The sequence below is a fragment of the Anolis sagrei genome, chromosome 7 (assembly GCF_037176765.1).
Source record: "Anolis sagrei isolate rAnoSag1 chromosome 7, rAnoSag1.mat, whole genome shotgun sequence".
NCBI lineage: Eukaryota > Metazoa > Chordata > Lepidosauria > Squamata > Dactyloidae > Anolis > Anolis sagrei.
This window is the reverse complement of record NC_090027.1, coordinates 44,385,633-44,398,282: the sequence shown is the minus strand read 5'-3', so window position 1 is coordinate 44,398,282 and position 12,650 is coordinate 44,385,633. Positions and strand designations below refer to the sequence as shown.

General features: G+C 46.1%; 1 protein-coding gene across 1 annotated transcript; it reads right to left on the bottom strand.

The window, feature by feature from the left end:
• Positions 1-64: 64 nt before the first annotated feature.
• LOC132782327 (apolipoprotein A-V-like) lies at positions 65-6,856 on the bottom strand. The gene is made up of 4 exons (XM_060787022.2): positions 6,716-6,856; positions 6,401-6,464; positions 3,621-3,732; positions 65-657 (listed from the first exon to the last, which is right to left on the bottom strand). The coding sequence occupies exons 1-4, from the start codon at positions 6,764-6,766 to the stop codon at positions 228-230; spliced, it is 657 nt and encodes a 218-aa protein (XP_060643005.2). The 5' UTR covers positions 6,767-6,856; the 3' UTR covers positions 65-227.
• Between the last annotated feature and the right edge of the window lie 5,794 nt (positions 6,857-12,650).

The following is a 12,650-nucleotide window of genomic DNA, read 5'->3' as shown; positions in this document are numbered from 1 at the left end:
ATGCCACTTAATTTAAGCCCGACCAAGTAGCCATGAGATCATGCCGGGCGCACCTGGGCTTCAAGGTCTTCTCACGGATTCTCTCAGAATGTCTAATTAGTCTATTTTTCACTCCCTCCGTTCTCAAATCTAATCTGGCTTCTCGGGAAAACTCCCCATTAGCTGAAGGCAGTTTCCCAAGAGAACGGGTTTCACTTGAATGATCACAGGAATGCAAAACATCAGCCTCAACTGCCTGTGTCTCTTCGTCCGTTGACAGACCCATCGCTTTGAAACCCCTCATCCTCAGACATGTCAGAAAAATCCTTTGCCACTTGCTGAGCCACAACATCCACACCGTCAAAGGAGGGACTCGACAGCCCGAGCTGTTGGTTGAGCTCCTCTGTGAGGAGTGAGACCTGGCTCATCACTTCCTCCGCGACAGGCACCAAGCAGCAGCGTACGTCATCCAAGGCCTGTCCAACCTGCTGGCCCTCTTCACCCAGGTAAGGAGAGATCTTTGTGTGGAGGCCCTCCATCTCCCTCCCGATCAGCTCCCGAAGGCTCCTCGCGTCTTGGTAGGACAAGGGCTGCAGGCCACCGGTCAACACAGACAGCTTCTCCAGAAGATAGGACATGGGGTGGCCATCGCCATCCTGGAGGCGATCCTTCAGGTTTCTGCACAGGAAAGGAAAAACCAGAATGCACCGTGTGGTAAATATAGTGGGACCACAGGTGGCACAATGGGTTAAACTAGTGGTTCTCAGCCTGGGGTCCCCAGATGTTTTTGGCCTTCAACTCCCAGAAATCCTAACAGCTGGTAAACTGCCTGGGATTTCTGGGAGTTGTAGGCCAAAAACATCTGGGGACCCCAGGTTGAGAACCACTGGGTTAAACCCTTGTGCTCCTCAAGGTTGGCAGTTCCAATCCGCGGGACAGGGTGAGCCCCCTCTGTTAGCCCTAGCTCCTGCCAGCCTAACAGTTCAAAAACATTCAAAGGTGAATAAATCAATAAGTACCGCCTCAGCAGGAAAGGCAAAAAACGCTCCATGTCATCATGCTGGCCACATGGCCAGAAATTGTCTACGGACAACGCAGGCTTCTCGGGCTGGAAATGGAGATGAGCATCTCCACCAGAGCCAGAAATTAAAGGAGAAGCCTTTGCCTTTGTCTGCGTATTTGTGTCATTGTATGGCATTGTAACAAGGCAATGAATGTTTTCCTGTGTCTGTTTACATAGACTGTAATCTGCTCTGAGTCCTCTTGGGAAGAAGGGTGGAGTGTAAATAAAGTGTTGTTGTTATTATTAGTATTGCAATAAGTAGATTGAATGAAATTGAATAATAATTATAATAATAATAATAATAATTATTATTATTATTATTATTATTATTCCTACCCACTTCTACCTATGGCTCGAGGCGGGTTACAACACAATGAAAAAGCACAAACATTGCAAAAATTCAACAAATACCTATATTTCCATTAAAGCTCCACATGAAAACTGCATTTCTCTAAATCCTTTATCCAATTCTCTCCATTTCTGCAGGAGCCCACTTGAGGGAGCTCTCCAACCGCTTTTCACCACTCTACCCAATGCTAACCCTTTCAAGTACAGTGTACTCTCACTTATCACGGGTGTTACGTTCCAGGACCACCCGCAAAAAGTAAAAATCCACAAAGTAGGCACGCTATGTATGTATATCGCATTCTGAGGGTGAGGCAGAAGCGGGGAGAGATTTAAAGGCACCACACACTTTTTTTTTGCTAGCTATCTCTGCTTTGCTTTGCAATCTCTCTTGATGGGCTGCCTCTCTCCCGAGGGGAGGATGAAGCCCCCTTCCACACTCCATCGTTGCCAGGAGGCGGGATTAGAACGCCGCTCTAGGCAACGGCAACCATTCATAAACTAGGAGGCAAAAACCCGCGAAACAGTGAGTCCGCGAAAAGCGAACTGCGAAGTAGTGAGGGAACACTGTGTATACACACACACACACACATATACACACAGGGATTAGAACGCCGCTCTGGAGAACGGCAACCATTCATAAACTGGGAGGCAAAAACCCGCGAAACAGCGAGTCCACAAAAAGCAAACCACGAAGTAGCGAGGGAACACTGTGTACACACACACAAACACACACACACAAGGATTAGAATGCTGCTCTGGACAACGGCAACCATTCATAAACTGAGAGGCAAAAACCCGTGAATCAGCAATTCCGCGAAAAGCGAACTGCGAAGTAGTGAGGGAACACTGTGTATGCACACAGAGACATGTATATACACACACAGGGATTAGAACGCCGCTCTGGACAACGGCAACCATTCATAAACTGGGAGGCAAAAACCCACGAAACAGCGAGTCCGCAAAAAGCAAACCACGAAGTAGTGAGGGAACACTGTGTATACACACACATACATATATATACACACACAGGGATTTTCATATATATATATATATATATATATATATATATATATATATACACACACACATACACACACACACACACACACACACATAGGGATATTTCCTAATGGGATCAGGCCCCCAGTCTGTTGTGTTGGCTTGCTTGGTTCAAGGAATAGCACACCTCTCCGTCATTCTGTCTTTCTCTTTCTCAAGAGACAGGCACAACTGTTGGAATTCAACTCCACACTGCCCAAGTCTCAAGTCCTCAATGAGGAAGAGTTTAGTTAGATTAATTTAGACTAGTCTGAGGGTTTCCCTGAAGGACAGTTGGGATTGCATCTAATTTCTTCTTCTCTCTTCTCTGTTTCTGTTCTCATTCTGAATGAGATCCTTTTCTACTGCGAGCCTTTTTGAATCGGACTTCTGCCTTCTTGCACTTTAGTCTGGAGAGTATGTGCTGTGTGCTTTGAGATCTCTCTCTGCTTGTGTGTCAGGAGAGGTTTAGTGATTGGTGTTCCCCCCCCCCCCCTTTGAAAACTTAGAAGAGATGGGTGTTGGAGTAGTTCAGACCCAGTTCTCAATTATTAAGACAGGCAGTTATTTCTTATCATTGTAAATAAATCTTTTGTGATGTTTTTAAAGATTGGACTCTGCATCTTTGCCTCCTAAGCTCTGAATTCTTTACAGCCACATCAAACAGCACTTTATGCTCTGCTAGCTAATGTTACTCAACTTTTGTATCCTGTTTGATTTTTGGATATTCTGCTATGTTTAGGGTAGTTACCCCTAACAACAATGACCTCCACAAGTGCAAGAGGAAACCGACACACGCCCAGCTTACTTCCCACAAATGGAGACCATTTCCACACTGGCACACCTGCGCATAGGAGTGTCCAGGGATGCATAGTCTGCAAGTCTGCTGTATGTAGCCATGTCCATGCAGAGCATGAATAGTAATGGCAAGAGTGCTGATCCCAAGGATGTTGAAGGGGGGTGAAATCCCTGCAGGGCAGCGGACCATACTTGGTACACCACCGCTGCTGCAAATACTCCGAGAGACATTGCCCCTCCCTAGATGTGTCAGACCACAGCTCCCATCCTCTCCATCCAGCCTGGCCATGCATTCTATGAATGATGCCGCCTGGACCTGATGTGCTTTGTGGTCCAACCCATATTGGAGGGCACTCCAGATTGAGGAAAGCCTGGCAAAGGGTGCCCCACTCACGGTGTCCTTTGCGCCAGTTTGAGCCGCTGGGCTTCTTCCGCAGCATCCTTGTCACGGGTCAGTTGGCGGGCATCATCCCCGGAGCTGCTCAGCAGAGGACCGGCCTGGGAGGCTGCGCAAGGCAAGGGAGAGGAGGAGAAGACCATTTTGGAAGCACATATCACATACACCAACTATTAATGTGCATCCTTGCTGCTGTGTAACGGAGCTTGCTTGAGCAATAAGTAAGCACCACCACCACCAGGGATCATATCAGTGGGTCCACGGTGTCCTTCTGGACTTTCTTGCATTTCACAGGAGGAAACGGGGACACGTTTGGATGTGCAAATGCAAAGCAAGCCCAAGGCAGCCAATGGGGTGAGAAGGGCGATATACAAATATAGTAAGTTAGTAAGTAAATAAATAAATTATTACTAAGGAGGAATGCACAAGCAGAGCAGAGCCAAAAGTTAAGCCGAGTACAAAAGGAGGAAAGCGGAGGGAAGGGACATTATAAAAGCAGCTCGATGTCTTATTCCTTTTTTGGATTTCTATTTTGTGTGTTAAATCTTTGTTTATTTTTTATTTTTGCAGTTTGCAGCTGAGGCCATTTCTAAAGTTTTCCCTGCCTTCTATCGCCAATAGAAATCCAGCTATAAATGTCCAATAAATGTTATCAAATGCTTTATCTGCATCCCTAAATGGGAGGAGGATTAAAGATTAGTTGAATCTGTCCCTGGGGCTGCTGGAGGGTTTGTTCTCCAGGTGGTTCTCCATAGAATCAAAGAGTGTTATAGTTGGAAGAGGTCCCTGCCCTGCAGGAAAGCATAGCTCCTCTGTAAGGAGATGGCTTCCAACAATGCTGCTCTGCATCAGCGCATGGTGTCTTTCTGCTGCCAGGTTGGCTCCCTAAAGCAGTGGTTCTCAACCTTCCTAATGCCGTGACCCCTTAATACAGTTCCTCATGTTGTGGTGACCCCCAAACATCACATTACTTTTGTTGCTACTTCACAACTATAATTTTGCTATTGTTATGAATTGTCATGTAAATATCTGATATGCAAGATGTATTTTCATTCACTGGACCAAATTTGGCACCAATACCCAATACACCCAAATTTGAATACTGGTGAGGTTGGACAGGGATTGATTTTGTCATTTGGGGGTTGTAGGTGCTGGGATTTGTAGTTCACCTACAATCAAAGAGTATTCTGAATTCCACCAATGATGGAATTGAATCAAACTTGGCACACAGAACTCCCATGACCAAGAGAAAACACTGGGAAGGTCTGGTTGACCTTGAGAACACTGTGGACATGAGCAATGATGGATATGGATCAAACTTGGCACAAATACTCAATATGGCCAAATGTGAACACTGGTAGAGTTTGGAGAAAATAGAACTTGCCATTTGGGAGTTGTAGTTGTTGGGATTTATAGTTCACCCACAATGAAATAGCATTCTGAACCCCACCAATGATAGAATTGGAGCAAACCTTCCACACAGAACCCCCATGACCAACAGAAAATACTATGTTCTTGTGGGTTTTTTCGGGCTATAGAGCCATGTTCTAGAGGCATTTCTCCTGACGTTTTGCCTGCATCTATGGCAAGCATCCTCAGAGGTTGAGAAGGTCTGTTGGAATTAGGAAAAATGGGTTTATATATCTGTGGAATGGCTGGGGTGGGGCAAGGAGCTCTTCCCTGCTGCAGTTAGGTGTGAATGTTTAGCTGATCACCTTCATTAGCATTTGAAGGCCTGCCTGAGCCTGGGAAAATCTGTTGCTGGGAGGTGTTAATCTGTGCCTGGTTCACCTGATGAACCAGCCTGGACACAGCATATTATTTGAGAACACAGAAATGCTGGACCACACCAACAACCACCATGTCAGGCTACACAGAGAAGCCATTGAAATCCACAAGAAGCATGTGGACAATTTCAACAGAAAGGAAGAGACCATGAAAATGAACAAAATCTGGCTACCAGTATTAAAAAAACTCTAAAATTACAACAGCTAAACAACAGAGAGGAAAAAACCAGGCACAGATTAACACCTCCCAGCAACAGATTTTCCCAGGCTCAGGCAGGCCTTCAAATGCTAATGAAGGTGATCAGCTAAACATTCACACCTGACTGCAGCAGGGAAGAGCTCCTTGCCCCACCCCAGCCATTCCACAGATATATAAACCCATTTTCCTATTTCCAACAGACCTCACTACCTCTGAGGATGCTTGCCATAGATGCAGGCAAAACGTCAGGAGAAATGCCTCTAGAACATGGCTCTATAGCCCGAAAAAACCCACAAGAACATAGTATTTTCTGTTGGTCATGGGGGTTCTGTGTGGAAGGTTTGCTCCAATTCTATCATTGGTGGGGTTCAGAATGCTATTTCATTGTGGGTGAACTATAAATCCCAACAACTACAACTCCCAAATGGCAAGTTCTATTTTCTCCAAACTCTACTCTACTTCCAACAGACCTTCTCAACCTCTGAGGATGCTTGCCATAGATGCAGGCGAAACGTCAGGAGAAATGCCCCTAGCCCGAAAAAACCCACAAGAACCTAGTGATTCCAGCCATGAAAGCCTTCGACAATACAGAAAATACTATGTTTTCTGATGGTCTTTGGTGACCCCTCTGACACCCCCTCACGACCCCCACAGGGGTCCCGACCCCCAGGTTGAGAAGCACTGCCCTAAAGACTCCTGGATCAAGGCCTCCCCCCTGGTCCTTCCAGCGGCTCCTCCCAAAGATGCCCCTGTCCCTTCCACCGCCGGACAATTGAGGGAAGACTCCCTACCTGAGAAGGCCAACAGGAATGCGGTGAGAAGAGCCACGCCGGGCATCATGGCGGTCCTCGGACTCTGCAAGGAGGCACAAAAAGGAAGCCTGTGTTAGGAGCGCCGATGCTGCAACCCATGGGAGGACATGTGTCTCTTTTCCAGTCTCCATCCAATGGGCACTGCCCGTGTTGCTTGCATGATGCATCCCTCTTTGCCTACTTTTGTATGGAAAGTCCAGCTCCAAAACCTAAGTGTAACGGTGCCTGGTCAGTGTCGCCGGTGCAGAGCTTCTTTCCTTACAGATTGATGGGCGGTTGCCACAGTCTCCTTACCTGTTTGCCAGGGGTTTGCTGCCTCCTTTTGCCAGGATCCCTAGGATGCATGCAGTGGTTCTCCTTTTATGCAAGAGGCCAGAGGAGATAGCGGGACGTTTGGGTGCCTGGCCGTAGACCCCCGCCACCCGGCACCTGGTAAACACAACACAGAGGTTCAAAGGTGCCGGCATGACGTCGGTCTCTGTGTCGGGCAGCGGAGGGGGCACAGAGGTCACCCAGGGCCAGCCCCCAACCCATGGATGCAGTGGGGTCAGGTAGCGGGCGAGCAGAGAGCGCTGGCCGTGCTGGGTGTGTGTTGCCCTACTTTCAGGCACAGGGGTCTCGGCCACCAACCTCCACGGATGCACCAGAAGCCGGCTCTTTGCTCTCTGCGTTTGGGGTGAAGCAAAGGCTGGCCTTTGCCTCTTTTTCACCCACGCCCTAGCCCGCCGTGGCACAGTGGGTTAAACCCCTGTACCAGTGTCATCGAGGGCATCCCAGGCCCCTGCCTTCAAGCTGGTTTGACCAGCAGCAGGGAGTTCCACAGTTCCTGATTGCCAAACTGATGAAATGTGCCCCAGCAACAGCCTCAACCAGGGACTCTTTTTTTTATTTATTTATTTTTAATATAATTTTTATTGAGATTTTTTGGTATCAATACATCAATAAGATGTTAGTCATTGATGTGTTGGAGTTTACATTAAAAGAGGGGGGGGAGTAAGGGATTGGGGTTTGTTAGAGGAGGGATTGGGGGGGGGGGGTCGGGGTGTCTCACTAAAGGTTGGGTGGGGGGGCTGTATGTCGGACAGTGTGGGATGTTGCCTGACTGATCCGGGTTGGGGTGGGGTGGTTGTGCATAGTGAGGGGGGTGGGACGTGGAGTGTGTTAGTAGATTAATGACATAAGGTTACCTTCAACCAGGGACTCTTCACAGCCGTGTGCTCTCTCCTTTCACTTCCTTGCTCGCCCCAACTATGTCACTAATCCCCAAATAAAGATTAATCAAATTGAAACTCTTAAACTCTCTAGCTTAATACTTTGTGTCTCTTTCTTGCCTGAAACTATCCAAATGCATGAAACTAATCTTTTCCAGGACGCGGGAGACTGCAGGCCTGCCCGGGATGCCTTCCTGGCGTCTCGGGGAGGCTGAATCTGCGCTCCTCCAAACCGTGGATACGGAAACCCCTCGGGCCCCTGCTTGGCATACTTTTGATCACATCTCAATGGGGGGCAAAATGACCTTCGGAAAGTCTAGATCCCCCGAAACTGTTTTCTTCATTCAAAACTCTCCACAATGGACATCTACCCCAGCCACTTCATTGTGTCATATCTGATGGTGATAGGAAAACTCGGATTAAGTAATCATTACTAATCACAGACCCATCTGAGGACTATAGCTCTGGCTTCTTTAGAAGGCTGGTTTTTGGACTCAAGGGGCCCCCAGACATGAAAATCCTATAATCCACTCATGAAAGCATTGTTTCTTTTCGTCCCGCCTCCATTCCTCCTGATTCGCCAGCGCGCCAAGGCGGTGGGAGCTTCCTGATTGGCTCCTGCGCAGCGGAGGAGCTCTGTGATTGGCTCTGGCGCGGGGAGGGCGGCCGCGCCTCCTCCCAGCTGTTATCCCGCCAGCCAATCACCATCGAGCCGGGAGGAAGGTGGGGAGCGGGAATTTTGAAACTTCTAAGCCTATATTTCCTATAAAAATGCCTCTGATCTCTGTAACCACATGCTCTGTAGGCGAATGATTACTACATTGCATCCTTTTCAGCTGAATTGGTGCCGCTTCTTCAACTTTGGTGAGATTTCTTCTGGATTATTTTGGAAATAAAATTGCTGAAAATCAGGCTTCTCGTTGCTCGCCAAAGTAGCGATCCCTCGTTGGTGGGGTCTCAGGGTCTCTCCTCCTGGGGCAGACCCTCCTAAAGTTCCTATCAACTTCATCGGCAGGACTGAAGGTTCAAATCTGGGGAGAACACGGATGAGCTCCCTCCATCAGCTCCAGCTCCTCATGCAGGGGGACATGAGAGAAGCTTCCCACAAGGGTGGTAAAAACATCAAAACATCCTGGCGTCCCCTGGGCAACGTCCTTGCAGACGGCCAATTCTCTGACACCAGAAGCGACTTGCAGTTTCTCAAGTCACTCCTGGCACGACAAAACACACACACACACACATCCTCCCTAAACAACTAGCCAAATGAACTGGGAAACATTACAGTACAAGTGGTATAGGATAGAGTTCAGCAGCAGCAATGGGAGGGAGGAATCTGGCAAGCTTATATCCTGCCTTTTCTCCAGGACTCAATACAAATTGTTTCCCACGTACACAAATGCACAAATGTGACAAAATGTGGAATTTTATTTCTGTTCCTGGTTTGAAAGTGTCATTTCCTGTTTAACTGTGCGATCCTTACTTTGAAAGGAGTTGTTCTGCTCCAGAAACTTTGCTTTTGGAGCACAAACTATGTTGAATTGCTTAAGACTCTATGACAGGTATGGGCAAACTTGGGCCCTCCCTCCAGGTGTTTTGGACTTCAACTCCCACAATTCCTAACAGCCTACCTAACAGCCTATTGAAGTCCAAAACACCTGGAGGGAGGGCCCAAGTTTGCCCATACCTTCTCTATGATGAGGTTGTCATTTATTCAGAGGGGTATATTGCTTGCCTTTTACAGAGAGCATCCTGCAACCCCAGGCAAGTTGAACATGAGCCAAGAATGTGATGCTGCAGGTAAAAAGCCAATGGGATTTTGGACTTTGTCCAAAGGGGTCGGGTATCCAGACTGAGGGAAGCCCTGGTGCCCTCTCTCAGACTTCTTCACCTGGAACCACCCTGTCTCCAATTCTGGGCAAAGCAATTCCAGAGAGATATTGACTCTAAGTTGGAAGGTGTTCAGAGGAGGGCCACTAAAACGTGTGGTGGAAGCCCCTTCCTTGGAAGCTTTCAAACAGAGGCTGGAAGGCCATCTGTCAGGGGTGCTTTGATTGTGCTATTCCTGCATGGCAGAATGGAGTTGGACTAGATGGCTCATACAGTCTCTTCCAACTCTATTATTGTTATTATTATTATTATTATTATTATTATTATTATTGACATAAAAGCACAGTATGTCACAGCAGACGAGATCTCTAGGCTGGATTTCGCATCACAAAATCACAAATCGAACTCTTCCCAAGCGTCTAGGACTGTGTGATGTATTTTCGAATGATGCGCTCAGATCCAAGTCAGATGGCCTTTTGCAATTGAAAGATCAAGAGGGCAGAATGGTTGCAATAAAAGTAAAACTGGGTAATGAGAGCATTTTGATTTGTAACATATATGCCCCTAACGGGCCTAAAGGTAAATTTTTAGATACCCTGAAGGAAAGCATATTGAAAACAGAATTTGATAGCCTGATCGTAATGGGAGATTTTAATGGCATACTAAACACGAACTTAGATAAAAGCCAAGGTAGAAGGAGGAACAAGAACAACTCCCTCCTCCCCAAAAAATTTCTCTCATTTAAAGAAGAATTCGATCTACAGGACATATGGAGACACTGCCACCCGGACAGAAAGGAATTTACGTATTATTCACCTAGACATAAATCATGGTCTCGGATAGACATGATATGGGCTTCCAACTCAATTCTGCCCAAGGTTGAAAAAATACAAACAAATGCCAGAGATCTATCCGACCACTGCCCTCTAGAGCTACAGCTACATAAAAAGCCCGATGTCAGAAAGTGGAGACTTAATGACAATTTACTTAAAACAGAGACGGATATAAAAAAAAACAAAGAGCTGCTCAGGGACTTTCTAACGCTGAACGATACACCAGATATCTCCCCGCTAATAGTGTGGGATACACTAAAAGCGGTCATGAGGGGGTATCTAATTCAGCAAAATGCGATCAAAAATAAGAAGAAAAACATGGAGATTAAACAGCTGGAAAAACAAATCAACGAAAAAGAACAAGAACTTAAAAGGAACCCGGACAATCTAAAAATAGAAAGAAACCTGAAGTGGCTAAAAAAAAGGAAACATCGTTGGGAGATAGAGTCTCTGGAAAAAAAATACAAATATATCAGACAGCAAGAATTCGAGCAGGCGAATAAGCCGGGTAAATGGATGGCTAGGAAAGTAAGGAAGAAAAAACAAGCACAACGAATAACCAAAATCCAAAATGGAGAAAACTACATAACGAAGGACAAAGACATCATCAAAGAGTTTCAGAACTACTACTCTACCCTCTACAACAAAGATGACTCTCAAGAAAACGAAATCACAAGCTACCTAGGTAAATTGAAGCTAGAGAAAATCTCAGACTCCCAGAGAGAAGCGCTAAATAAACAAATCACAATTCAGGAAATTTCCGAGGCGATTGCGAGTCAGCCGGCAAATAAAGCGCCAGGGCCAGATGGCTTCACGGCCTGCTTCTTCAAGACGATGAAAGAAGAACTCCTCCCGCTCTTTCAAAAGGTGCTGAATCTGGTGATGAGTTCAGGACAAATCCCAAACTCCTGGAAAGAAGCGGAAATCGTCCTAATTAGGAAAGGAAACGCAGAGCAAGCCGAAATACATAACTACAGGCCGATATCCTTGCTGAATGCGGATTACAAAATTTTCGCATCTATTCTCGCCAAAAGATTAAAAGGATTCCTAACCGTGTGGATAGGAGAAGAACAAGCAGGATTTCTTCCCGGGAGAAGCACTAAAGACAATCTAAGAACAATCATCAACACCATAGAGTACTACGACCATAATATTCAAAAGAAACTGGCATTGCTATCACTAGATGCCGAAAAAGCTTTCGACAATTTAAGTTGGAAATATTTGAAATGCTTACTAGAAGAAATTGATATTGGATTCGCCTTTAAGAATGCCATCGAGGGTATATATTCGAAACAAGAGGCGAGACTTCTAATAAACTCCCAACTGTCGGAACCAATAAAGATCTCCAAAGGCACTAGACAGGGCTGCCCTCTATCGCCGCTTCTTTTCATTATGGCTCTGGAAACCCTTCTGAAAACAATTAAGGAAGACAGTAACATCAAAGGCATGAGGATAGACAACCAAGACTACAAGATCAGAGCATATGCAGATGATGTCATCTGCATCATAGACGACCCAGTCAACAACATCCGGAGCTGGTTGAACAAGCTAGAAGAATATGGCAAGGTATCGGGTTTTAAAATCAATAAAAACAAAACAACCCTCTTGACAAAAAATATGACAGCCGAGATGAAAAAAGAATTGGAAAAGATATCGGGACTGGCAATCAACAAAAAAATTAAATACCTCGGGATATGGATTTCGGCTAAAAACGCCCAGTTATTACAAAACAACTACATGCCGGCATGGAAAAGGGTGAAAGAGGATCTGTCCAAATGGAAGTCATTGAATCTTTCATTGCTAGGAAGAATAGGTCTGATTAAAATGAACATCTTGCCCAGACTCCTTTACCTCTTTCAAAACCTGCCTATAATCCGAAACAATAAAGTCTTCGATCAATGGAGTAAAGACATATCCAAATTCATCTGGAACGGGAAGAAGCCGAGGATGAAACATCGCATTATGATAGACAGGAAAGAAAGAGGGGGCTTCGGACTCCCCAGCCTCAGAGTCTACTTCGAGGCCTGCGCCTTAGCTTGGGTAAAGGACTGGATCACTCTCAGAAGAGCAAACATCTTAACATTAGAAGGCTTCAATCTCAGAGTGGGGTGGCACGCGTACCTATGGTACGATAGAGCAAAAATAGAGAGTAACTTTAGAAACCATTTTATTAGATCTGCCCTCCTTAAAGTCTGGTCAAAATACAAAAAATATCTATATAATAAAACCCCTTTATGGCTGTCGCCACTTGAGGCGAAACAAAGGCGCCTACTTGGCTGGCAGCAGTGGCCGACATACGGTGACCTGCTAGTGAAAAGCAGAAGTAACAACTCTTGGAATCTGAAAACACTGGAAGAC

Coding starts and splice junctions, on each gene's coding strand:
- LOC132782327 (XM_060787022.2), bottom strand. CDS start 6,766: ATGCATCCTAGGGATCCTGGCAAAAGGAGGCAGCAAACCCCTGGCAAA. Junction 6,465..6,715: donor AGCAAACCCCTGGCAAACAG/GTAAGGAGACTG, acceptor GCCTCCTTGCAG/AGTCCGAGGACCGCCATGAT. Junction 658..3,620: donor AAACTGGCGCAAAGGACACC/GTGAGTGGGGCA, acceptor TTTCCTGTGCAG/AAACCTGAAGGATCGCCTCC.